Source organism: Pogona vitticeps, chromosome 2, assembly GCF_051106095.1.
Source record: "Pogona vitticeps strain Pit_001003342236 chromosome 2, PviZW2.1, whole genome shotgun sequence".
In the NCBI taxonomy this organism is placed as follows: Eukaryota; Metazoa; Chordata; class Lepidosauria; order Squamata; family Agamidae; genus Pogona; species Pogona vitticeps.
The window spans coordinates 36,941,489-36,967,817 of NC_135784.1; the positions used below are offsets into that span (position 1 = coordinate 36,941,489).

At 41.0% G+C, this 26,329-nt stretch overlaps 1 protein-coding gene across 5 annotated transcripts in view; it reads right to left on the reverse strand.

The window, feature by feature from the left end:
- FHIT (fragile histidine triad diadenosine triphosphatase) overlaps positions 1-26,329 on the reverse strand; it is a 928,323-nt gene that overhangs the window by 150,893 nt on the left and 751,101 nt on the right. For all 5 annotated transcript variants that reach the window (XR_013542797.1, XM_072989324.2, XM_078388814.1 and 2 more), the window contains one exon: positions 22,056-22,124. Coding sequence is in view for 4 of the 5 variants with exons in the window: in XM_072989324.2 (XP_072845425.2) it covers positions 22,056-22,124 (69 nt within the window). In the remaining variant the exon portion in view is untranslated. The remainder of the gene's footprint in view (positions 1-22,055; positions 22,125-26,329) is intronic.

Below are 26,329 nucleotides of genomic sequence, written 5' to 3' on the forward strand. Positions count from 1 at the left end.
ATATGAGGCTTGTACACAGCACATCCACAGAATGGCCGGCCAGTTGTTTAAATGTGTGGAGACAAGAAGCCCAGCCAACAAAGCAGGAGCCTTTTAAACTTCTAATAATTGGCCTTATTTGTATTACAACTCTGATCAGCTTTCAAGAGCACCAGAATATACTTTCCTTTCTTGCAGGGCAAGGAGAACAGTTTTGTGCTTCCTCATTCTTATGTGCAAGGGCAAGTGAGAATAGCAGTTCCTTAGTTATGATGGCACCACATTCTTCAAAACTGGAACATATCCATGACAAGGTTCTTTGAAATCAAGTGCCATCAAGTCAGTTCAGACTTATGGTGAATCTTTTCAAGTTTTTCTGGGTAGAGAATACTCAGAAGTGGTTTCCCATTCCCTTTTTCTGGTGGCATTCTGATACTGTGCAGCCACACATGCTGGCTGTACTGACAGGAGGGCACAGTGGGGAATTGGGTTCCCAACCTCTCGCTCCACAGTCAGATATCTAAACCACTGAGCTATCCAGAGATAAGTGAGTCATAAAATCATAGAACTGTAGAGTGGAAAGAACATCAAGCACCATCAAATCCACCCCTCTGCCAATTCAGGGAATCCACTGCTAAAACTTTCTTAAGGGATGGCCATCCAGTCTCTCAAGATGAAGAGTCTACCACCTTCTAAGGTAGTCCATTACACATTCAAACATTTAATTATTGCCATAAGGAAGTTCTCCTAATTTTTAATTGAAACTTCCTTTCTCAGAGCTAGTATCCATTGGTTTGAGTCCTACCCTCTGGAACCACAAAAATATAAACTTGCTTCCCGTGTTGCAGTCATCATGAATCCCAAGTCTGTCTTCTGAAGCATTAGCTCCACCTCTCTGTTTGCTGTCACTTGCCTATCCAAACCTTTTATAAAGATGATGAACAACAATGGATCAAAGATACAATCATCCTACCTTTGTGCGGAACTGGCCTTCTATTTCAAGCCTTGTCAGCTTTTTCCATTGGGTGCAGAGCCGGCCCTACCATCCAGCAGAGTGAGGTTGAAGCCTTAGACACCAGATGTTGGATGTCATGAAAGGGCAGCATATTATTCATTATTTACTTTGTTATTACTACCAAGATCAGGAAGAAGATCTTGTGGAATGTTCTGCCTCATATGTCAAAGTAACTTGGCTGACTTTGATTACTGTCCTCCTGGAGACGGATGGGTAGAGGTGCTATTTGTAGCTTTCCCTCAAACAGCAAAATGGCTGAGAGAAAGGATTGTTGGGGGGGGTGGTCTCAGTGTCTGAAACCACCTGCTTGCTCATTCTGATAAGAGATTATAGCTTTAGAATAGTGTTCACAACCTTTTTTTTTTTGCCACGGCCATAAACACAATTCATAACGAATCTTATATGAGAAGAAATGTGTGAAGAATTGTTTCCAGTCCGTGGCTCCCTTCAAATGTCACCCAGGGGCCCTGTGGCCCTCACTGAGAAAAATAGTGTCCATAACAGCTTTGTATGCCACCTTCTCGAGTGGCACAAAGAACAGTCATGCTGGAACATGTTCATTTTATTTAAAGTTTTCTCCTCCATTCTGCAATTTCTTGTCAATTTTGCTGTGCCTATCCGGAAATCCAAACCTCGGTATTATATCTAACAAAGAAAGCATTAGGAGCAGAATCTACAGCCCTGGGGATAAACCCAGCTGGTCTGATGAAGGATAATAATAATAATATAAAAAACCCATCATCATATGAGACTGCTATATGATCTCCCATTTATTCTGCATTGCATAAGAATTAGACATGGCCCCTCCCGCCTGCAACTTTAATTATTGGAACCCAGTCTTTCATTATTTCCCTTCCTCTGTGGAATCTGCCAAAGATGTTACATTGTGAAGATCGTTTTTTCATCTCCATTCCAAAAAGAGAAGATATCCTCTTTTCATCAGACATAATAGTGGGGAAAAATCAGCTGTATTGGAAGGTGAAGCAGTCTGGTGTTGTTTTGTCGGAAACTATTGTCCGGAGTTTCAAAGTGAAAGTTCTAAAACTTTCATCTTAGAAGCACCACTAAGACCTGAAATAATCTACTTCCTGGCTTGATCTTGGAGGTCAACCACCAAACGCAGCTATTCATTCTCTTTTCAGTTCCTTCCTGGGGATTGTTCCCTTGTCAATACTTTTCCCTAGAGAGAAATCTCTTCTCCTTAAAAAAAAGAAGAAGAAAGAAAAGAAAAGAAAAGAAAAGGGTCTCATCTGGAGCAAACAACCTATAATTCTTCAGAAATTAAATTGCTTTCCCATGAAACTGGGATATTGGGTATTTGCCAATTTGATCATAGAGTAAGAAGCACAAAAATGGAAGTGCTTCGAAGTGCAAAAACAGATCTTGAAAGGTGCTGCCATCGCAGTGACAATATATATGTGAATGTTCTTCATTTCATTCTTCAGGAGGCGTCCAGATTATTTCCCCGTCAAGAAACAGCTGGTTCAGGGGTACAGAGACATGTTCCTGACATTTTGGTGCCAGCTGGAAAATCCAGATAGCAGCCCCCCCAACTACATAGGTCTGTATCATTTTCAATATTCATGTGCATGGAAATCCAACTGAGGATGCTGCCACAGTGATCGGACAAGATGCCATTTGTGTCTGATGGTGCTCATTGTCTCGTTATGGTACTTTTTGCAACTAAAGTTCCACAAGTGGGCTACTGGCCATAGTGTTATAGTGACAGAGATAACTGACACCCTTGATAATTTGCTGCCACGAATTTTATGGGATGTGAAGTGGTGCCACTTCTACTTGCACTTCGATTTTCCAGGGCTCTTGTTACTGGAAAATGTAGCACTTACATTGTTGCAGTGGTTTTTTTTATAGTTAATCTGTACAGGTGAAAAGAGGAAGTGACACAAACATACTGAAGCTGTTGGCAGTTGCAGCAATGAATGCTCAGCCCTTTGTACACAACGTGGGAATAAAAAAAAAATGGTGCTGTGGCAGATCCCATTGGAAAACAAACCAAGGCAATTCAGAACTTCAAAATCCATACAGGTCCTTGGAGAAGAAGAATTTGAGAAGCCTTTCTAAAATGTCAACACTGTGCTCTGGCTTTACCATCCTACGGATCGCAGATAATACGAAGTCCTGTGCTCCAGTTTTGTGTTACAAAGGGTCTATGCTGGTTAGGGAATTTGGGGAGTCATAGTCCAAAAAAAGAAGTTACTTCTAAAGATCTGCAAACCAGGGTGTCCATTTTACTCAGAACAAACAACCCTGGTTTAATCCTGCTTGGGTGAACCTTTGGTTTTACATTATCATTTTACACATGCTTCCTCTATTAATAAAAATGTCACTAATGGCAAAAGCAGACGGTCATTCAGTGTTCAAATGAAGAGAAATTGATGCTCTCTCAAACTGGTACATTTTCCAATGGATAATGCTTTCGAAAAAGTAATTATTTCACATTCCTGAAAGATTACGAATTATATCACACAAGAAGAAGAAAAAATAATCTCAAGGGAGGGGAGCTTTTTTAAAAAAATAAATCTTTCTCATCAATCTGCAATTTTTGTGAAAACTTGTTACCATGAAAAATGACAAATTTGCCATCTGATCAAAACGTTAACAAGGTAAGTGTCAGGGAGATGGATCACTGACTGTCACCACCAGCTAGAACATGAGGATACATGGATATTTCTCAATATATTCACTGCTTCCCCAATGTTCACTAACAACATTTCCACAGTGAGAATAATAAATCACACACCAACAACAAGGCTCTGTGTGATGGGATGGACTTTTTTTTAATGGTGCTATCTGCAAAGTGGAAAACAATCGGTAATGATCTATAGAAAATCCTAATCAACTACTATTTGCCGCAATACGGTAGATGAACTCAAAATGTGAAATCTATATAGCTCGGCTGCTGCACCCCCTTCCCCATTTATAGAGAAGTAAATGACCCATAGGTCACAAAAAGAAAAGAAAAAGACCATTAATAGTGTGGCATGGGTGCAATTATTAAATTATACCCCACTGAACAAATCAAAGGGTGATCGCCGATACAGGCTAATGCTAATAAATGATCTCATCTTCTTCATTGCTTCTCATTTCTTTCCTTGTCCCTTTTTCGTTGACTGAAATCTTTTAACAAGTCTTGGTATATCAAATGCTACAGACCTGTGCTAAATCAAACCCAAACCAGCCATATTGAGTTGCCAAGGAGGTTTAAATTACAGCGGCATCTCCTTCCCAGGGTGTTTCATCTGTTTTTGCCAAATTACTCGAATGAAAGGAAGGGTACATAGGCATCTTGAGTCAGACCTTTGGTGCCTGTTGGTCATCACTGGCAACTTTGACTGGGAGCATTGGTCTAGGATTTTCTGCAGGATTCTTTCCTAGCCCTAACTGGTAATCTCCAGTATTTCCTAATAGTCTCCCATTCAAATATTAATCAGGCAATTACGATCAGAGTTAGCTTACTAAGAAATTAGGTGATGATTCAGAGGTCCAAGTTTTGCACCCAGGCCTTCCTGAGTGGTCACAGAAGCTGTTAAGAAGAGTCGAAAGGAAGAACAACATAGAACAGAAGTATGGGAAATTAAAGCTGCCGTCCTATAGTCTCTTAGCTGAAAATAAATTATATTGAACTTATTGAATCAGTGGACTTATTTATTACAGTCGGGTGACCAGCTCATAAAACATATTATATGGCTAAAATATGCAAAATGCAATTTAAAACGTGTACAATCAGCTATTGAACTTATTGGGATTTCTAAGAAAATATGTTTGTGAAAGTAGCAGGAGTCTCAAGGGAGTAGAGAATGACCTATGGAAAAGGTGAATTGCACTTCCAGAAAAAGCAGCACATTCTCTGAGGTGTCTCAGAGCTCAGGTGTCACAAAGGCAGTCTTGGGAACTGGGATAGTCTTAGGGTCACACAATGCCCACCCCTGCAAAGGTTCAACAACCCTATTCAGTTATTATTAAAGAATGTTAACCATATGCCAGTGAAGTGGAGTGCACTGTTCTTGCACTCTTCCCTTTGATCACAGAAAATGAGTGAGAGATAACTATGTGTACAGGATGTGGGGAAAGTGGAGTCTGGACCACTAAGAATGCCTATAAAAACAGTCTGACCTACTCCAGTTCACGGAATTCAATGATTAAAGAGTTGATGGAGTAGTAGGGTCAGCACATACTGCCTCATTGTAGTGACTTTCCACTTGTGTTAATCATCTAATAGGGCTTATGATGAAATCGGTAGAGAAGAACCATGTCCAATAACCCATAGCCCCTAGAATGAGGGACTTTGTGGTGGTTGAAGACCTACACTGGGTTAATTAAACCCTCAGCCTTCTAGCTGATGGGTTTATTGTCTTTAGGATCCATAGCATATGTGATACACTATTTCACCCACTACAACATAGAGTTGAGAAGTGCCTAACTTGGAAATCATGTACAAAGTGCCCAAATGCATTTAACAAAAATGCTGAGAAAGTATTAAGATGCAGCCAAGAAGATTGTTTGTCTCTAGAATCATTACAATACATTGTTCTTTTTAACAAGAACAGAGATGAGTAATTGAGTTTAAGCAACCTTCAGGGTGGTGATTGGTATAGAAAACGGGAGTTGGCATAGTCTTTTCTTTTCCTTTAATTACATCACACTAATGAGTTACTTTTCCAATCCCACCAATATAGAAAGCACATTTGTTCATTAAAGCCAACTGCCAGTACTTAACTTACACAAAATATAGCAATGCTTTAGAATTGCATCAAGGAATCACATAGAGAAGAGCTAACAGGCATATCAGATGCTACAATAAAAACAAACAAAGAAAGAAACAAAAATGCCAGACTTAGTTTTCAGGTTTTATGGTGGCCTTAAAAAAACTGAAGAAATTTCTTAGCTTGACCTGCTTTTACTGCTTTCTTAAAGGTACAGTCCTATACAATGTCTTAATTGTAGAATTTTTGTACCAGAATGATTGGTACTCATAAGTAAATGGTCTCGTTCATTCATTGAATGAGAATGATGAAATTCTCATGGGAAAAATTTTGAGCACCGCACTAATATACAGTATATGGACAACTTTTTCCCTTTACACAACAGTGTAAAGAGAGTGAGAGACTGAGGGGGAGGTTGGATGACCAGATTGGATGACAGCCGTCTGGAGGAGGACACTTTAGCAGGTGTAGCATGCATTAAAGCATCACCTTCTGAAACCTCTGCCTAATACAACTATTAAAGTTTCAGAAACCCTGTCTTCTTTTTCTTTTTTTCTTTTCTTAAGGAGGGAGAAAGGGTGGGGAGTACAACAATCCTTCCAAATAGGACCATCCAGTTAAGATTAAGGTTTAGTCTCTCTCTCATCAATATTCCTGAAACTTATTGGAAGCCTTGTTAACCTGAAAATGAAATTAGGAAATTTTATTTCAGTGGTTCTCAGCCTTGGATAACCCACATGTTCTTGGACTGGAGCTCCCAGAACTCTTCCCTACTAGCTGTGCTGCCCGGGGATTCTGGGACTTGCAGTCCAAGAACACTTGGGTTCCCCAAGTTTGTTCTATTGAAATGCTCCAAAGCCCTCAAGACTTTACCTGTGTGTTCGTCCAGCAGAGACATAAGAATGTGATCCCAATCTAATTGTTAAGCCTCCATCCTATAGAATCCTAGAAGTTGTATTTGGGAGGGAGACTTCTCTGCTATTATGACTATTACTGTAATTGGATGGTGTGTATGTAACTTCTATGGGTTATTTGGTTCAACTCAGTGGGCGAGAAATTAGATTTCTTATTTTGGTTAATGAACAGATCTGCATGAATTTGCCTTGTGGATAATAAGTGGTTTTGAATAAATGTTGGGAGTGATTGAAACAAGAAATTAAATTTAGGGAGCGTCATCATTTTAGTAGCATTCTCTTCCAAGAAAGGAGTTGATTTTAAATAATAAGGGTGTTGAAGAATGGTTTCCTTCATAATGTGTTCCTGATGACTTGAATGAATTTATATTTTATTCCAACACATATCTATATCTATATCTATATCTATATCTATATCTATATCTATATCTATAGATAGATAGATAGATAGATAGATAGATAGATAGATAGATAGATAGATAGATAGATAGATAGATAGATAGATAGATAGATAGATAGATAGATAGATAGATAGATATAAATATAAATATATATAAATAATAAATTTATATTTTTGAAGGAATGAACACACACACACACACACGCACATGTTCATTCCTTCAAAATATATAAATTGAGAGAAATAAGTCATACTCAGGACCAGAGATAGGCACAAATAAAAAATAAACTGCAAAATTAATCAAAAATCTCTAATCCATAGATTCATGTTTGTGTGGTTTGATGCTGCCTGACACATATGAATCATCACGTTTTAGCAATTTTTAAATTCATCACTTTGTTGAGCTATAAAATGCCCCTCAGGCACTTAGAGACACCAAGACTGCAGAGATGCTTCCCCTGACTCTCCTCTATAATCCCTCCATGTTTGGAGAAGGTTGGCTTTCAGATGTCTGAGTTATACACCCACAAAGAGGGCCCCCCAGGAAAGTTCTCCCCAGGTGCCTAGAGACACCAAAATCACAGAGAAGCTTCCCCTGACTCTTCCCTACAACCCCTCCAAGTTTGATGAAGACTGGACTTCCTCAAGCTAGCTGCTTAAAGGGCACTTTACTGAGGGGACCCACTTTGTGGCATATAACGTAGAGGTCAGAAAGAAGGAAAGTACTGAAAAGAATGCTTGAAGGCCCCAGTTTTTCCCTGTTACCCTTGTCTTACCCCTGGTGTGAGCAGAATTGCTGTTGGGGGGTCAGAATGGAGAACTCCCTCCATGAGATTAACCTTACCAGTAGGCAGGGTGAGGTATATGCCGAAAATAGTACGTTTTGGATATAATCAAGTTGCACATTATTTAATGGCCAGCATTCTGCTGATAATTTATACATAGGTAAGTGAAACCACATTACTTACTGCCACAAATGGCTGCTTTCAATACAATGTGTGCACCTGATTGTGCAATAGAAACATGCCTCACAACATGGCCATTGCCTCATTCATTCGATGCAATTCACTGCAAAAAAATGATGAAGATTTTATTTATGAATGCTTAAAGCACCAAGAAAATTCTGGACATCATATTCATACATATTTAGTGCCAACAAGGAAAAGATGTGTTTGTGCAACTGTACATTTGTGCCAATATGAACCCCTTTCAGTGCTGTCTCTCTTGACCTGGATGTGAGGATGGACCATTTTACTGCTCCACCAAATCAGGCTTGTCTGGCACTGTACGCTGGGCTTTTCCTCCTTCCAAAACTGCAGATCAAATAAACGTACAGGCATCATAATGATACCAACAGTCTTTTTCTGTTGAAGATTATGAGACTTGTCTTCACTCCTGTCAAAAGACCACAAAACTCAGGAGGATAAAAGTGGCTTCCATATGAAAGTCTAATAAAAAATAATTGTAACCATACTCACGTACAAGAAGAAAAGAAGTGCCACTTTGCCCCTAATGAAAAGGTTTGGAATGACTGGAAAGTTTCTTCAAATCTCTCATCGTTAGAACATTTGGTTCCAGACTAGAAAGGACCCCTGAATGCTTGATATGTAGGCATCTGACACATGAAAAACTGGCTGGATTGCCACTTTAAGGTTGTGAGTATGTTCAGGCACAAAAGCCCAAATGATATTTTTTTTTCCCATCGGCACGAACTTAACATGAATCAAATCCAAACGATGGAATGGCATCACCTCCCGGAAGCAAACACAACTACAGATATTTTCTCAGTTCTGCGTTTGATCTTTTTACATAGAGAAAGAGTTCCGGACATTCTGGCAATTAAAGAAAAAGATGGCAGTCTCCAAATAAAGCTTATTATTCATGTCTGAAATTATTCCAATCTGTATAAATTTGATAGTAATCCATCTGTAGAGTATTCCATGGGTCTCGCTTCTGAATAATATGTAAAATCTACAAGCGGTAAGAATGGAACTCAACCTCAAAGGAAAATGGTATCTTAGCACAGCAAGGGATCATGGGCTTTGCAACAGTTGGATATGCACCATGGCAATGGACAGGGGTGTAGTGAAAAGCTCTGAAGTGCAGAAGCTGATCATTACAGTCCCCTATAGCCAGACTCCCAGGACAGTCCTAAGATGTCAACAGTTATGGTCAATATTGAGCATTCCATGCTAGTGGTGTGTCAGCCTCTACCTGAAGATCTTTTCCCAGGTTAATAGGTCTAATGCTCATTCAAGATCATACTAACCCAAAAACTTCACAGAGTAATGTGGATAACTCAGTAGAATATGTTGTTATTGATGGGGGAAATCTATCAATCCACTACAAGCAAGCATTGTAAGTATTGCAGATGGATTCAGGGGAAGGACTGTGCAGGTGGCAAATGATGTCATCATCCCTGCTAACAAAACAGTCCTGGAGTCTGGGCCCTAGCAAGCCCTGAAGCCCTAGCTCTACTACAAGGCTGGCAACATTGTCCTTGCAAAGTTGAACTGGGAGGTTCAAATACTGTTCAGAGATGCACATGAATGGATACACCTTCATTTCCCTGGGTGTATATATGTCATACAACTGGCAGGATAGCTCAGTGATTTTGGCCTCTGGCTGGAGAGCCAGAGACTCGGAGTTCAATTCCCTACTATGACTCCTTGACAGGAGCTGGGCTCAAAGATCCATAGGGCCCCTCTTCCAGCTCAAGCATGACCCATAGAAAAGCATACTTACTTTCCTCACATGCATACAGGAGGAACACTGCTTTGTAAATGGGAAGGATTCTAACACAGTGGGCGAGTGACTGCCTAGCAGATTTCCACATCATCAGGAGGGAAATAGACTCTTTAAAAGCTAGTTGTGTCTGTGCACAACAATGAAGCTTTATGTCTATATAAACTGACAAGTCAAATTGTCCTCCCGAGCCCAATTCCCAGCACCATCACCATTTTGCTGTGATCGCTTGCCTCCTGCCTCTGCCATCTAATGGCTGAGGCTGCCAAGAAGGGGTAGTCAGTATGATTAAAATAAGCATTAAGAGACTAGCTTGGTAATTAGCTTCTTCCTTGTTCTTTTCCCCTCCCCACATTCTCTCCCCCACTCCCCAAGTATTAGCTGTGCTTTGCGAAAGAATCGGACAGGTTATTTAGTTCATCACATCAACCTGGAATTTAGGACCACATCTGGGGCAAGGGGCAAGCCTTCCTTTAGAACAGGGCTGCAGAAGCTATGCCTCTCACTATACTATGGGGCCACAAGTCCCATCATCCTTTAAGATTATCGTATTTTTCGCACTATAAGACGCACTTTCCCCCCACAAAACAGGGGGGTGGAAAGTCTGTGCGTCTTGTGGAGAGAAGAAAACAGATTATATTTTCCTGTTTTCTTCTCCTAAAAAATTGGTGCGTCTTATGGAAAGGTGCGTCTTATGGAGCGAAAAATACGGTATATTCTTACAATTCTACAAAGTCAGTTCAATCTCCTGGTGTGCTCAGACCATCTGGATCCATAGATGATGTATTGGAAGAACCATAATAATCATTTTTAAATATATATATGCAGTTTAGAAACAAGATTAAAAGACTGAAGAACAACATCATTTCTTTCCATGAAGCGGTACTCACAGCGTAATCCCTTCTATAACTCCAGTTGTAGCTCATACAAGTTAGACAATGCCATGATTGAACTACAACTGCCAGAATCTAGCCGAGGATTCTGGGGACTGTAGTCCCCCCAAAAAAGGAATATTTCCAAATTCTCAGCAAACCACACATTATCAGGGAGAGATTGGGAGAGGGAGCCACATTCACAGAGCAACCCTGAAAAGCCCTTCACAAATATTTTCAGGACTGGTGAAAACAGTCTTGATTTACCTGAGGTTTCTTTCTGTTTCTTTCTGCTCAACATTTGGAAATCTTGTCGTTCCTTCCATTTGCCATGCCTTTCCCTTGCTTTCAATAGCCCTTGGTGATGTCATCACACATCCCAATATGATTGGCCGGGACTGCCTCTACTGATCAGACGTGCCACGGTTTTCATTCCCTGTCATGGAGAACAGCCTATGGAGGCAGCTCACCTTGAGCAACACATAAAACAGTTCCTTATTAAGGCATCTGTATGCATTGCAACCATGGGCCTGCCCTTTACACCTCTGATTTGTCTGCAAGGTAGAGCTTGTTTGGCATTTTGCATATCATCATGCCATCTAATTGCCCTCTAGCCCATCTGTCTCCTCACATTTCCATCAGCAGTTTTGCTGCTGTGCTGCTCTCCCTGAATCCTTTGGCTGGATTGCTCTGGCTTCCGTGGCCTGCCTCAGAGAGTGCTTCTGACAAACCTTTCCCTCCCAACTGTGCAAAAAATATGGGCTGTGAAGTAATTGTTTACTCTTAGTCTTAACTCTTCACAGACACGAAGGGCACTCACGCTTTCCTGTTGTTGTTACGTACCGTCAAGTCACCTCTGGTTTATGGAGACCCTATGAGTGAGTGATCTCAAAAAACTCCTGTCCTCAACAGCCCTGTCAGCTCTGGCAAACTCAGGTCTGTGACTTGGTATTTGGTCTTCCTCTTTTCCTCCTGCTTCCCACCTTTTCCAGCATTACTGTGTTTTCCAGAGAATCCTGCCTTCTCACGATGTGCCCATAGTAGGAGAGCCTCAGTTTTGTCATTGTTGCCTTCAGAGAAAGTTCAGGCTTGATTTGACCTAGGACTCACTTATTTCATGCAAAGGAGCTATTGCATCTGCCTCAAGACTTGTTTACTTGCTTGCAGGTCATTGGCAGCCAGATGTCCTTAAAGCAATTTGTCAACAAAGAAAATAGTAACCAGGAGCCACTACCTGCCAAGGGATTAATGTGAGCAAGATGCCTCTTTTGTCCTTGCCTGCTCATGACATTCCTATGGGAGCTTAAGTGCTTTTAGATAGCTCAGTGGTTTAGTAAAGGTTGGGAGTTCAATTCCCCACTGTGCCTACTTGACAGGGGCTAGACTCAATGATCCATAGGGTCCTTTCCAGCCACGCAGTTATAAGACCGTAATCATCATTTTCCTGAAGACATTCCTTGAGAGAAAGTGCGCTTGGAGTTGTGAAGCACCTTCATCTGGGTGGAGTATTTCATTTTGGCACATGCAAAATAGTCTATATACACCTGATGATTTCTTATGATGGAAGTCAGGAACATGAAACTGCTCTACAGAGGTTGGTGGCAGCAACCTAATAGGTGCACATTTGCAGCAGCTTTTTAGAGAACTGGATCTCATGCTGATCTTACTGCTATGCACATCTATGGTGGTTGCTGGAGGTGACAGTGGACTCAGGCCAGTGGTATACAAACCTTTTCAAAAGCATGCACAGGATAATGTTATCAGCCTATGCTCCTCACATCTTGCTTTTTCTTACACTACAGATGCCATGGCAAAATAATTTGCCACTTACCACTGACAAAAATCCTGTTGCTTAGAATAGTAAATCACACTAGAACAGAACTACAGTATATCACAGAAGTGAGTACACTCCCTCACATTTCATAAACATTTTAGTATATCTTTTCCTGTGACAACACAGAAAAAAATGACACTTGGCTACAATGTAAAGCAGCGAGTATACAGCTTGTATAACAGTGTAAATGTCTAAACTGCTGGCAGCAAAAGTGAGTACACCCCTAAGTGGCAATGTCTAAATTGGCACAAGTGTCGATATTTTGTGTGACCACCATTATTTTCCAGCACCGCCTTAACCGTCTTGGGCACAGAGTTCATCAGAGCTTCACAGTTTGCCACTGGAGTCCTCTTCCACTCCTCCATGAAGACATCACAGAGCTGGTGGATGTTAGAGACCTTGAGCACCTCCACCTTCCATTTCAGGATGCCCCACAGATGCTCAATAGGGTTTAGGTCTAGAAACATTCTTGCCCAGTTCATCACCTTTACCCTCAGCTTCTTTAGCAAGGCAGTGTTTGTGTTGGAGGTGTGTTTGGGATCATTGCTATGTTGGAATACTTGGCCCAGTCTCCAAAGGGAATGGATCATGCTCTGCTTCAGTATGTCACAGTACAATTTGACATTCATGGTTCCCTCAATGAACTGTAGCTCCCCAATGCCGGCAGCACTCATGCAGCCCCAGACCGTGACACTCCCACCACCGCTTGATTGTAGGCATGATACACTTGTCTTTGTACTCCTCACCTGGCTACTGCCACACACACTTGACAACATCTTAACCAAATAGGTTTATCTTGGTCTCATCGGACCACAGGACTGCTTGTCTGCAGTAAACCATATGCAGGCTTTCTTGTGCATCATCTTTTGAAGAGGCTTCCTTCTGGGACGACAGCCCTGGAGACCAATTTAATGCCGTGTGTGACGTATGGTCTGAGCATTGACAGGCTGACCCCCCACCGCTTCAACTCCTGCAGCAATGCTGACAGAATTCATACATCTATTTTTCAAAGCCAACCTCTGGATATGATGCTGAGCACGGGAACTCGACTTCTTGGGTCGACCATGGCAAGGCCTGTTCTGAGCGGAACCTGGCCTGTTAAATCACTGTATGGTCTTGGCCACCGTGCTGCAGCTCAGTTTCAGGGTTTTGGCAATCTTCTTATAGCCTAGGCCATCTTTATGAGGAGAAACAATTCGTTTTTTCAGATCCTCAAATAGTTCATTAACATGAGGTGCCATGTGGAATTTTCAGTGACCAGTCTGAGTGAGTGAGAGTGATAACACCTGCTCCCCCTTCACACCTGTGACTTGTGACACTAACGGGTCTCATGACACCAGGGAGGGAAAAAGGCTACTCAAGCCCAATTTGGACATTGAGGGGTGTACTCACTTTTGTTGCCAGTAGTTTAGACATTAATGGTTGTGTGTTGCGCTATTTTGAGGGGACAGCACATTTACACTGTGTATACAAGCTGTATACTCACTGCTTTATAAAGTGTCATTTCTTCTGTCATGTCACATGAAAGATACACTAAAATATTTATGAAATGTGAGGAGTGTACTCATGTCTGTGATATACTATATTGAATCAATAAGGATTTGGCTTCTGTAAATTCCATTGATTTAAATAGGCCTATTATAATTACGACTTACTGTAGTATATCATAGTTAAAACTGATTTGAATCTTGCAGAGGAGTCTCACCAAATTCTCACTGAATTCTCACACATTCAATGGACCTATTCTAGGACAATTCACTATGATAATCAACAGGATTTTGGCTACTATGTCACCTCCAGGAGTTTGCAGGATTCAACTTGTTAATGTTTCTGAAGTTGACATTTTGACCTCAGGATATGTACATGACATTAAGCATGCAATTAAGCTGTGCATGCTTGTGCTTTCACAGTTCAACAGTAGGTACAATGAAGGGGTGATTAGGATCAGGACTTCAGAGTAAGAGATAAAGGAACTTCAGTCCTCCGTCCCACCTGTGATCCTCATCCAAATGAAGGGTTCATGTCAAGCACACATGGCCAGGAGGGAGATAGGAAGTGTGATCCTGATTGCAACTGCAATACAGCAAAGATCTCAGTTCTTTCTTTTTGCACCATCTGATCCCAATTTCTTGTCTTCTATATAGCAACAAAAGACTAGCTAGAGTAGAATGGGATATTGCCCAGATTGGCTTTCGGCTAGCTGTCCCTTGAAAAGCTCACTCAGCTCCATCACCCAGCTTCAAGGTCAAGTAACCAGACTGATGCAGGCATACACACACATAGCAGGAGTCACATATGTTCCTTTCTCTCTCTCCAGCCTTCATGCTACATCTTGTAGCTCACCCATGACAATTCCCACCCATAATGGTAAGCCCAGCATTGTTCAAAGAGATTCTGGGAAAGGGAAAACTCTTTTGCCCCAACAACTGCATGGAGAGCAGAAATTAAACAGTAAAATCTTCTCCTTTTTATTGAGACCCAGTAATAAGCAGTGTTTCACCTGTTGAATGTCTTCTTGTCACTTAGCTGATAAAAGCATAAATCTGGGGGGAAATGTAGCCTTCCTAATGGGAGGAAGGACACACTGAGCTTCCGTCTTCCCTCACTATGGGACTGACTTCCATTTATAGAAAGGTCAGTCTTACTTTCTGAACAAACTTTATGTGGGCTTTAGAAATCCTTGTCATTTATTCTTTCCCTTCAAAAGGACTTTGCCTCTTCTTGGATTACAACAGCAGTTTCATATTCTCAAAGTTCAAGGAAACCAAAGCACAGTGTACCGTATAGGTTATGTGGGCAATTTTTCCCTCAGAAGAAAATCAATACAAAATAATTAGTTTAACAGAAAAATAATAGGCAAGGAGTCTTTTGTAAAAAAAAAATCACTGGCAATTTAGAAACAGCTGTGACTTATATAGCTGATTCATTTTAATTTCCTGTGATAGGGTTCTCTAGAGCCACTCTCTCACAATTATCTTGCCCTCTCAGCTCCAGCAGCTATTACTAATGGTGGCAAGGTCTGAGTTCCCCAATTATTTAATCCATTGGCCTTATATACAGTACAGTAGTCAGTATGCTCACACTTTGTGTAAAGAAAGGAACTAGTAGATTTTCTGGAGTCTCCTTTATCTTATTCACTTTGGAAATGGGGGAGAAAGAGGCCACAAGTGTAATACTCAATGACTCTTCCCATTTGAAGTCCACTTCTAAATAGACTCCTGTGTAACGTAACCCAAGAGGTAAGCACTGCCTGCTTAATGCTCACACACTCACAACCCAACAGAGGCGAACCAAAGAGGTGGGTGTCAGGATACAGCACCTGGATTTGGTGATGGAATGGTACCCTTGATGCGAAAAGAGGTGTCCTGAGAAACCAAGGTCCAAGGTTCCTGAGATTGTTGAAAATCATCTCTTATTTATTTATTTATTTATTAAATTTATACCCTGCCCCTCTAGACCATATCTACTCGGGGCGGCTCTTGATACTCTGTCTAGAAAAGTAGCTTTTACCTAGTGGCAAAGGTGAAGAAGGAAACCATAACAGACCGAAAGGTCCCTCTGGTCGGCCAGACCAGATGGGCGGGATATAAATCAAATAAATAAATAAATAAAATAAATGAAAGGTCCCTCTGGCGTCCATTTCAACAGCTGCAATGATGTCTTCTTAAACCAGTGAAGCTGCCTTCTACAAACTCTCATAGCTTTCCAGCTTTTACCATTACTGTCACACTAGTAGGTGTCACATCTCACATATGAGACCATTGACTCTCTTACTGAGAGCTCCCTTTTGTGGCGGTATCAAGAAAATACCTGTCCACAGCTATACCTGAGCCTCAACAGGCTTATGACCAGTAGTGAGAACATCACTACAAACTTGGTTTTCTGTGGCCTAGAAGATGCTTCCTAATTTTAGATATACAGACATATCTATCCCGTTCACGAAGTGCTGGACAGCTCAGTAGCTTAGGTCACTGGCTGCAAAGCCAAAGGTTGGGAGTTCGATTCCCCACTGTGCTTCCTTGACAGGGGCTGGACTTGATGATCCATAGGGTCCCTTCCAGCTCTGCAGTTCTAAGGTTGTTGTTGTTGTCTACATCTGACGGTCCTCATTTGAATCATGAGCTTTCTGCTTACTTACATGCCTGACCATTCCTAAATTAGGAATGGCACAATCTGTTTTGCTGTCTTCTTATTCTACTGTAAACCTCCAACTTCTGTGCAGTTTGTGACTTTTGGTAAATTCTTCAGAAATACACAGAAATAACCCCACTTCCTTTTCCATCACCAAAATTCAATAGGCACCACTCTTCCGAGCATGGAGAGGAACCTCTTGTGCCTGCTTCTTACATAAATGTTACAGATGAGGAATATCACAGGGGAAAAAATTGCAATCCTAATGCAGCACCAACTTGACTTAGGAAACACAGATTCAGATCTAGCCCTTTAAGAGTTAAGCATTTCCAAGTGCTTATGTTGGCACAGAAGAATGAATCTGTCAGTTTTGGTTTCTCCCATTTTCAGGCTGATTTAACCTTGATTTTTTTTTTCATTCTGAATATGAAGAAAATCATGAACATGGTCAGTCTTGAGCAAAAACAAATGAAATTATATTCCCAAGCATCTTCTTCTTAAAACACTTGATTACCAGGACCCCAGGGTCCTATTTTGGGAGCAGGAGATGGCTGTTGGTTTAATGTCCTCCTCATGGGTTTCTCAGAGAGAACAAAATGCCTACTGCTGAAGGTAGGATAGCTGGACTTTGGGCCTGATCCAACAGGGTTTCTTTGAAGTTTTGTATTTGTTAATAGCTCTTTTGCAGCTTTAAAATAGGTAAATTCCTCTTCTTTCTTCCCATCCAACTCTCAGCTAGGAAAATACTGCCACTGCCAACTTCTTCCTCACCCAACTGCTGCTAGAGTTGCATCCTGTGTTTAAACCATTATTTGCTGTCCGCCTTAGGGGTGCAAAGAATACTCACTAAGTTCCTCTTTTGTATTGATAAGATACCTTGATGATGAATTTTAAACCCTGTAAAATTCTTTGCCTCCAGCTAAAGAGCTGTTCCCACCCACCCGTCCAGATCTCTATCATTTGGGCAAGGTGTATCTATTGCCTTTTCTCTTGGAGCAGCAAGTACAGAATGACCAAGTGATGGTTAAGAAAAATGCAAACAAACCATCCAGTGCTTCAAATTGTTAATTAAAAAAGGAGTCATTCTGGGAGGCAAGTCTCTCATTGGCATAAATTTGCACGTTTTGCACAAAAGGTTGGCAATTTTGCATCAAATGGATATGTTTTCTCAAAACATGGTTGTTGCAAATGGCGAAACTCTGTTGTGAGTGCCAGAAATTCCTTCCTGTGGAGGGCAAGAATATTGCAGATCATCCTTCTCATTTAGGACTATGAGACATATGAGAACCCATATTCCTAATGCAGCCATCAGATCCCTTCCCTATCGTGCTCTCCTGAGAAGTACTACTATGTGGAACATTGATGCACCATGCTATCAGTCATACTGATGCTGTGTCCCTGAAATTGCTTTCCATGCATGCTGCTGCTACAAAGCAGTAAGAAAAAGCTCACAGCCCACTGAGAAACTGATGGGTGTTCTCTCTGAAAGTGGCACCAGTCTCAAAGAGAATGCACAGATGTACCAGATACTGTTATGACACCAATATATTCTGAAATAACTGAATATGAAGTTCCCAGTACATTACCTATTCAGGTAGTGGCAAAATACTATGTGAAAGAATCATCTCGTCATATTTACAGCTTAGGCCTGCAAGAACTCACAAGGCATCTCATCAAAAGCGTGTTTCTGGCTGATTCCATTTCAGATTCAGGCAGCGTTCATAATTTGGCTGTAGCTCAGGGAAGCAGATGAGCTTTTGAACCCTTTCCGGCACCGAACACCTTCATCTGAAAATATAAGGATTTTGCTTCCCTTTCAAACAAACCGGCTGTGGAAGGGGTTGTTGCATGAATATGTATATCTATGCCCTGATAGCAACGGCGCACAGCTGAAAGAGAATGGAAGAAGAGCAAGATTTACAGAGCACTTCCAAGCAGGAATATCCGCACCTAGGAAGCATGGCTACACAAGCAGGGGAATGAATCACTGGAAGATCCTCAGGCATTACAGAGGAATGACCAAAGGAAACAACAAGGCAAAAAGCAAAAGGCAACCCTGGTGTTGTGTTGGCATGGCTCTCTTTTTGCTTTTGTTTGGTTTTCACACAGTTTATAAGAAAACAGAAGTCTTAGTATAGTGGGAAACGGCAAACAAGCTAAGAGAAACAAAATTAACTTGGACATTTTGGAACATTACTGAGAGGGCTAACCAACCTGGCAAAGTTTCAGAATCACAGGACGTTCCAAAATAATTGTGAAATAAAATGGGAGCAGCTGTTATAATTTTAGGATTGGTTTGTTTGGATCCAGTACGCCCCAACAATCTTTTCTTTTTTTTACGTGTACGTTCCCATGGAAACTCTAACTTTGCTTCTGACATAAACCTTATAGAATATTTCTGCTAAAAGGACTGGAAATTTGTAACCAAGCTTCCATCTTTACAATAAAAAAAAGATAAAGGTTCCCCTTGACAATTAAGTCCGGCTGTGTCCGACTCTAAGGACCAGTGCTCATCCTGTTTCTAAGCTGAAGAGCTGGTGTTTGTCCATAGACAAGACTAGACATGAAACACCATTACCTTCTCATGAAGGTGGTACCTATTCATCTACTTGCATTTGCGTGCTTTCGAACTGCTAGGTTGACAGAAGCTGGGACAAGCGACGGGAGCTCACCCTACCAGTGGATTTGAACTGCTGACCTTTCAATCAACAGTACAGTGGCTCAGCAGTTTAACCTGCAGCGCCACCTAATTCCTAAATCCAGGAGCCAACATACAACCTCTAGAAATACCTCATTCAAATGTTCCCATTCATAGAATCTGAAAGCAGCAAATTTGTATTTAATAGGTTGGCTAAATAGTCCCATAACTTGGGATGACGCTATTTGAGGGACCACGATTCTCTGTAAGCATCTACAGTGGTGCCTCGCACAGCGAGGTTAATCCGTTCCGGATTAACCATCGCTGTGTGAAAGCATCGTTGAATGGGGCAGGAAAAGCCATTGGAACGCGTTAAACATGTTCAGCGATGCTTCCCTATGGCCGGCAGCCATTTTCGCGCCCTCCCCTCGCTTAACGAGGGCGGGGAAAACGCTGCGCACGGCCATTTTGGGGCTTCCGGCGGCCATTTTGTAGCCGCGGAACAGCTGATCGGCGGGTCACAAAGCGAAGGTCGGTAAGCGAACCACTTACCGACCTTCACTCTGCGATTTTCGCCGATTGGGGCCGTTGCTCTGCGATCGCATTAGCGATCAAAAAAACGTCCCCGTAGAGCGAATTCATCGCTCTACGGGGCGTTCGTTGTGCGAGGCACCACTGTATCTGTAAATTAGCAGCTCCAATGGGACACTCTTCTTTCTCAGGATCTTTCTGTTCTCAGACACACAGCTAGTGAGATGCCAGAGAGGGTTTTCTCACTGGCTATTCCCAAGCTCCGAAACTCTCTGTATTGCTATACTGCAGTTCATTTTAATTTTGAACAAAAATGAACGGGCAGTTCGTGAAACAAAATCAAAAACTTGGATCAAAGAAAGCTGTGTTAAGATCCTGCTCATTCATACATCTCACTGAGCCAGACCATGTTTCAGGAAGCTGTATTTTGGGCTTCATAATGCTGCAACTATGCGGAGAGAGAAATGTGCATTCGCTCGCTGTGAAGCTGCACCAAGAACATAGGGTCTGTTTAATTTAAGTGGCCACACTAGAGAGGGGCACATGAATTGGCATGAACCAGTTTAGCAGTTCATGCCAGGCTCTAGAATGAGTGTAATCTTGAGAGTTGCCATATTTTGGACATGAGTACCTTTTCTGCATGTCGCTGCTGAAAATCATCTAGCTTAGGTGGGGGACATACTAGCAAAGCAGGGACTAGGAAAAGTACTAACTATACTTTCCAGACGTCCAGAAAGGAAGATGCTATCCTTTCGTTGCACCAGTCAACCGGAGAAACATTTTTGCAGGTCTCCGTTAGGTTTCTTCTGTAATAAATCAGCAGCCACAGTAGCAACATTTTTGGACATATACATATATGACATAGTCGTTCAAAGATGAAAGCCAACATCCAGTCACTAGTTACTGGAAATCATTCAGCTATTGAGAAGCCATTGAGGAAACTGAAAAGAAATAACTTGCCATCCTACTTTTGTTTTTTGTTTTTTTCCTCCCTTCTTTCTCACTCATGAAAATTATTTCCAAGGCAGGCTAGCTTAAGAGCCGGTGGCGTGTGACAGTCAAAGCTCAAACAAGCTATTTTAACATGAGCTGAAACTTTCAGCATATTTGGAAATCAGCTTATGAATGTGCTTCTCTTCACCAGTTCGGCTTCACTGAAACAGGAGCTGGAAAGCTGCTATATCTTATGCCGAGGCACTTCCTCCATTCCTCTGAAATTGAAAATGATTCCTAATAGGTATTCTTGTGCTGCCACAATGATTTAGCATAATGCGTTGAATGAGATCGCTAAGTCAAAATATCTTTCCCTAAGTGATTTTCTTGCTGTGTCTCTGAATGTCAGAGGGAAGGAGGAAGATGTTGCCTGCTGAATACCGTGGCTGGTTTAAAAGTTTTACACTGAATAATTCATGCTTGGGAAAGGATGAGCTTTTCTTCCACGTATAATATGAGAAAAGCCCAGAAATCGTGATGATATTAATCCTAAGGTTTGTACTTGGCCTCCCTTAAACCAAGATCTGTTCTAACTGCAAAAAATGCAGCAAATGCATCACTACTGCAAGTTTGTCAAGTTCTCCAAAGTTGTATAAACCAGGGATAGCCAGTTTCAACATTCTTGGGTACCATTTTATATATATTAGAGATAAAAATATGTTTTTGCTGTGCACCTTTACTAGCTAATGGGTGTTTGTAACATAGCAGAACAAATAGCAGAACATCAGAAATATGGAATATCTAACAGATACATTCATTAATTAGGAAGTAAGAATGAAGATACGTTAGCAGTGTGACAATTTACACTAAGTATCATGTTCTCTATATTGATTAGGTTCCAGCAATATCAACAGTTCCCCATCTCAGGTCTTAGACCTATAGGTTCTAGTGAAGCAATTCTGCAGGGGTAGTTGGAAGACCTTGTGTGGTTGTTTGGTAAAACATACATGGGAGGACTTTTCCCCACTGAGGGAAGCTCTGGGTTGGGTTTAGGGGCTATAAAAAGGCCCCTGGCAGCTACATGTTGCCAATCTCTGATCTACATTAACATGCATTATTTTCAGCATGTCAATTGACCTCTAAAACCAAGAGCAGGGCAGATGATCTGTAAATCTCTTTGGAAAATGCAGTATTTGGCAATTCCTATTGCCAAACTGATTGCATTTTCCCCCCAGAAAAGATTGTACTGTTTCCAGAAAAAATGTCAGATTAATTTTATGTGTTACAGCAGCCACTGGAATAATCAAACAAAAGGCATTTGAGCTCAAACATACAGTACCTCTTCATAGATGTTGTCATTTCTGCTGAAGTCGCCAGACTTCCTTGGGAGTATGTGGACGTGGACGTGCTAAAAAATAAAAGAAAATATTTTAAAATGAAATCTAACACACAAACATGCACATAAATGTTAATATTTCATAGCCATGCAGTTTGTCATTTTCATAAAAGTTTTTCTGAAGTTTTCTCTTTTGATTTGTAATTCTCCTAAAGTTACACATTTGAAATGGGGCTTATAGGTATATTAGGTAAGCAAATAATGGTTGGAATTCTGTTGAGGTTGGTGTAATGTAAAGTTACATTCCAGACTTTATGCTCAGGGAGCCTGTGTTGTGCAATCATGTCACGGTTGCACAGTTCTGCAGCTTTGAGTTATGATGATGGCATCACTGCACAACAGGATTTCAGCCACTACATAAAATTAGTACTTTACACTATTTCTATAGGTTTGAATATTTGTCTCTCATGAAAAAATAACTCCCATGGCATCAATTTTTTTTCCGGAAGAAACAAATCTATTCCTTAGCTTCCTGTGGGAATTCTGCAGACCACAATAAGAGAAGAGAAATGTTTTCAAGGACATTGAGAGACTCCATGGAATTATTGGAAGCACTCAATCTGAAGTTTCTTTTTTTCCCCCCAGTGACATGACAGCATCTTAGACAGCTGACTATCAACTCTGTGAAAGCAACAAGCATAACAATCCCCCAAACGGGATGCCAACAGACAGTTTTGTATAAGGAGGATAGCGAACTGTGCTGAAAAGACCTTAAGAATAAGTCAAGATCCACCTTGTTGAACATGGTTTCCAACACCCACCAAAAATTTGTGCTGATGAATTCACAAGCAGTGCTCAAGTCATTTTCCTGCCTTCATCCAAGTCAAAATGCATAGTACCCAAAGCTTCCCAAGAAAATGCCACAAATGCTTCATAATTATTATTACACAGATGAATTCCTCAATTATTGCACAGATGAATCCCTAATTCAAGCCACATATTCCATTGCAGCTTATCAGCATTATCATCCAGGAGGTACCTGAGGTCCTGCCCATGTCACTGTTTCTTAGGGTAAATTGGTAAGTTTGTTAACGTAGGTTGGGTCTCACTTGCAAGTAGTACAGTGGTGCCTCGCTTGACGAGGATAATTCATTCCGTTGAAATCGCTGTTAAGTGAAATCCTCGTCAAGCGAAACGAAAAAGCCCACTGAAACGCACTGAAAACCCTTCAATGCGTTCCAATGAAGATCCTCCATAGGGGCGGCCATTTTCGGTGCCTGTAAAGGGAACCATTTTGCACAGCGGGCAGCCATATTAGAGCCACCGATCAGCTGTTTAAACATCGTCTAGCGAAAAGTTGGTTCCCAAAGCAGGGAACCGATCATCATTAAGTGATTTTTCCCTATTAGAACATTGTTTTGCAATCGCAAAAACAATCACAAAAACTTCATCGTCAAGCAGTTTCATCGTTTAACGAGGTAATCATTAAACGAGACACCATTGTAATACCATTAGTCCTTTATTGTTTTCTAATATTTGATGAAGTGGAACTGTAATGTCATGGAAGTAGTTTTGTCATTTGACTGCTTGACCCAAACATTGAATTTCAAGGTCAACAAGTCCATGCCTACCGATGCTCTGTGGCAAATAAAGGTACTGGTCTTTCCACAGGAGGACTGTCAAAACCATAAAGATTACCGTATTTCCAGTCCACAATTCCAAAAGAATAAGTTAATACTGTGGCTGCCCAGTTATTATTAGCAGTAATGTTTACTTTTGCATCAGATTCAGTTCTGAGTACTGCCATCATTGTCCCATCATCATTGTTCCTTTATTTTTCATTAGATGCTAAATATTTTTTAAGGGTAAAAATTATCCTTCTGAGTAATACATCAGTGATAGTGCTCCAATAGTGTATTATACTAATACATCACAAGACTATAGTTTTCCTGTGTTGTATTAATGCAATACATCATTCCAGCATCATTGCCCTGATGATATACTGTTCAACACCACGAGGAAAGCTAAAAAGTGTTCCTCGGTAACACCAGGCCCTCATTTACATTCTCACATTACAGGTTAGTTGAGTTAAAATGGGAGGTGAAGAAATGGTGGAATGCAGGTTGTTCAAGTGGCCGTAAACTAGACATTGATAGGAATGCTTCCATTGACCATATACTGAAATGTAATAAAAATGTGGCTTTTAGGCTGGTAGCCAGGCTACCAATAGTGAGTACTTTTTCAAAGGTTCTTTATGTATGGGAATTCTCAGTTTGAGAAGGAGAAGGAGAAAGCAACAGATATTCTGTGCATACTAAGGGAAAAAAAGCAAAAAATAGCACTCTAATTCACATAACACATTTTTTAGCAAAATAACAATGGTTGTTGCTTTATAGCATGGATTTTGAAAGATTAAAATCATTTGGGGTTATTTTTGTCAGTTTAATGCAGGTTTAGGCACTTGTGGTATACCGGGGAGCCAAATTTGCTTTTCTAGATCACAACCCACTGTGGATTGCACCAGGCCCAGATAGGGTCAGAAATAGCAATTTCAAGAAAGCAAGGAAAGAAGCACACCAACAGAGTGCCCAGGCAGGCCTTTTGCTTTTTTAAAAAAAGTTCCCTTGTTTCTTCAGGGGGCGCTTCCTCCCTCCACAGTCCCTAGCATGAAAAATGCCCCTTCTGGAGGTCCCTAGAGCAAAACTAAGCCTTTCTCAATCCTCCCTTTCCCCTTTGTAATTATTTCTGATGCAGCCTCTGGCCACACTTCACCCCTCCCTGGCTTGGCTATTGTTCTCTTTTGACTCTGTTCCTTTAGTGGTGCCTCGCTTAACGATTACCTCGTCAAACAATGAAACCGCTTGACGAGATCGCAAAAGCGATTGCAAAACGATGTTCTAATAGGAAAATTCACTTCACGATGATTGGCCCCTTGCTTCGGGAACCGAAATTTCGCTAGATGACGATTTTCAAACAGCTGATCAGCAGATCTAAAATGGCCACCTGCTGCGCAAAATGGCCCCCCACTGTGCTTTAGGACGGATTCCTCACTATACAGGCACTGGTAAACAGCCGCCCTATGGAGGATCTTCACTTTACAATGAGGTATTTAGCCCATTGGAACGCATTAACCAGTTTTTAATGCATTTCAATGGTTTTTTTCCCCCGCTTGACGACAATTTTGCTCTACAGCGATTTCCCTGGAATGGATTAACATCGTCAAGTGAGGCACCACTGTACTTTTCACAGGGAGACAACACTAGTTTTACACAGATAAATGTGCAATGTAACAAGCAAAAGATCACTCTTATTTCTGGACATTTGACAGAGCTTTAAAGTTCTTCTTCAAGATGTCTGTTGAAACAGCCTAAATCAACATGAATTAAGGATTTAGTGAGCATTATTTATGTCCTTACTGATAATTTGCTCTGATTGAAGACTCTTCAAGAACATTTTACCTTACAAATGGATTTTTCACTCTGATTTTGACATCATAGCTTGCAGAAATACTGCATTACCCGTTGACTAGTATCAGTGCTGAATGAAGATTTATAATTATTGCATTCCACATCAGTTTGTACCTGATTCTCCCCTTGGTTATTTGTAGAAAAACTGAAGACAAATACAGCTCGAAGTGAATAAATTCAGTAGCCACGCTCCTTTTTACATTTGCCTGCAGTGAATCTGGCCATCAGATCCAGTGCTGTTAATGGAAGATATAACAGAACATCTGAAATGCAACCTTTGAAGAGTCCCATGTAATGATGCAAGTATTAAATACCAATTAGATTGCAGTTCCCAGTTGTATGTATGCCAACATGATCTAATGGGATATCGAAAGTTAGAAATTTTAACGTTTTATAAGGTTCTATGCTTATGTGACTGGTCTAAGGACCGTAAATAAACTATGATGATGATGATGATGATGATGATGATGATGATGATGATGATGATGATGATGATGATGATGATGATGATGATGCAAGTGAAGGGTTATGCTGGTACAAACCAGCCATTCTTGTCAGGCAGACCCATACTTAAGGCCACCACTTCACAGTGTATTTTACACCATACTCTTCCACATTACCACAAGGTACAGTACGCAGAAGTGTTGTGGAACATGAAAGTTTGTGAATTCCCATGGCAACAGCAGTTTGATCTATTTACTTGCATTCTGCTTTCCTCCAAAGACTCAGAGCAATGTTACTTCACAGCAACACAATATGCTAAATTGAAAGGATTCTTTTTAATTGAATATAGACAGGTTAGCAGCATCT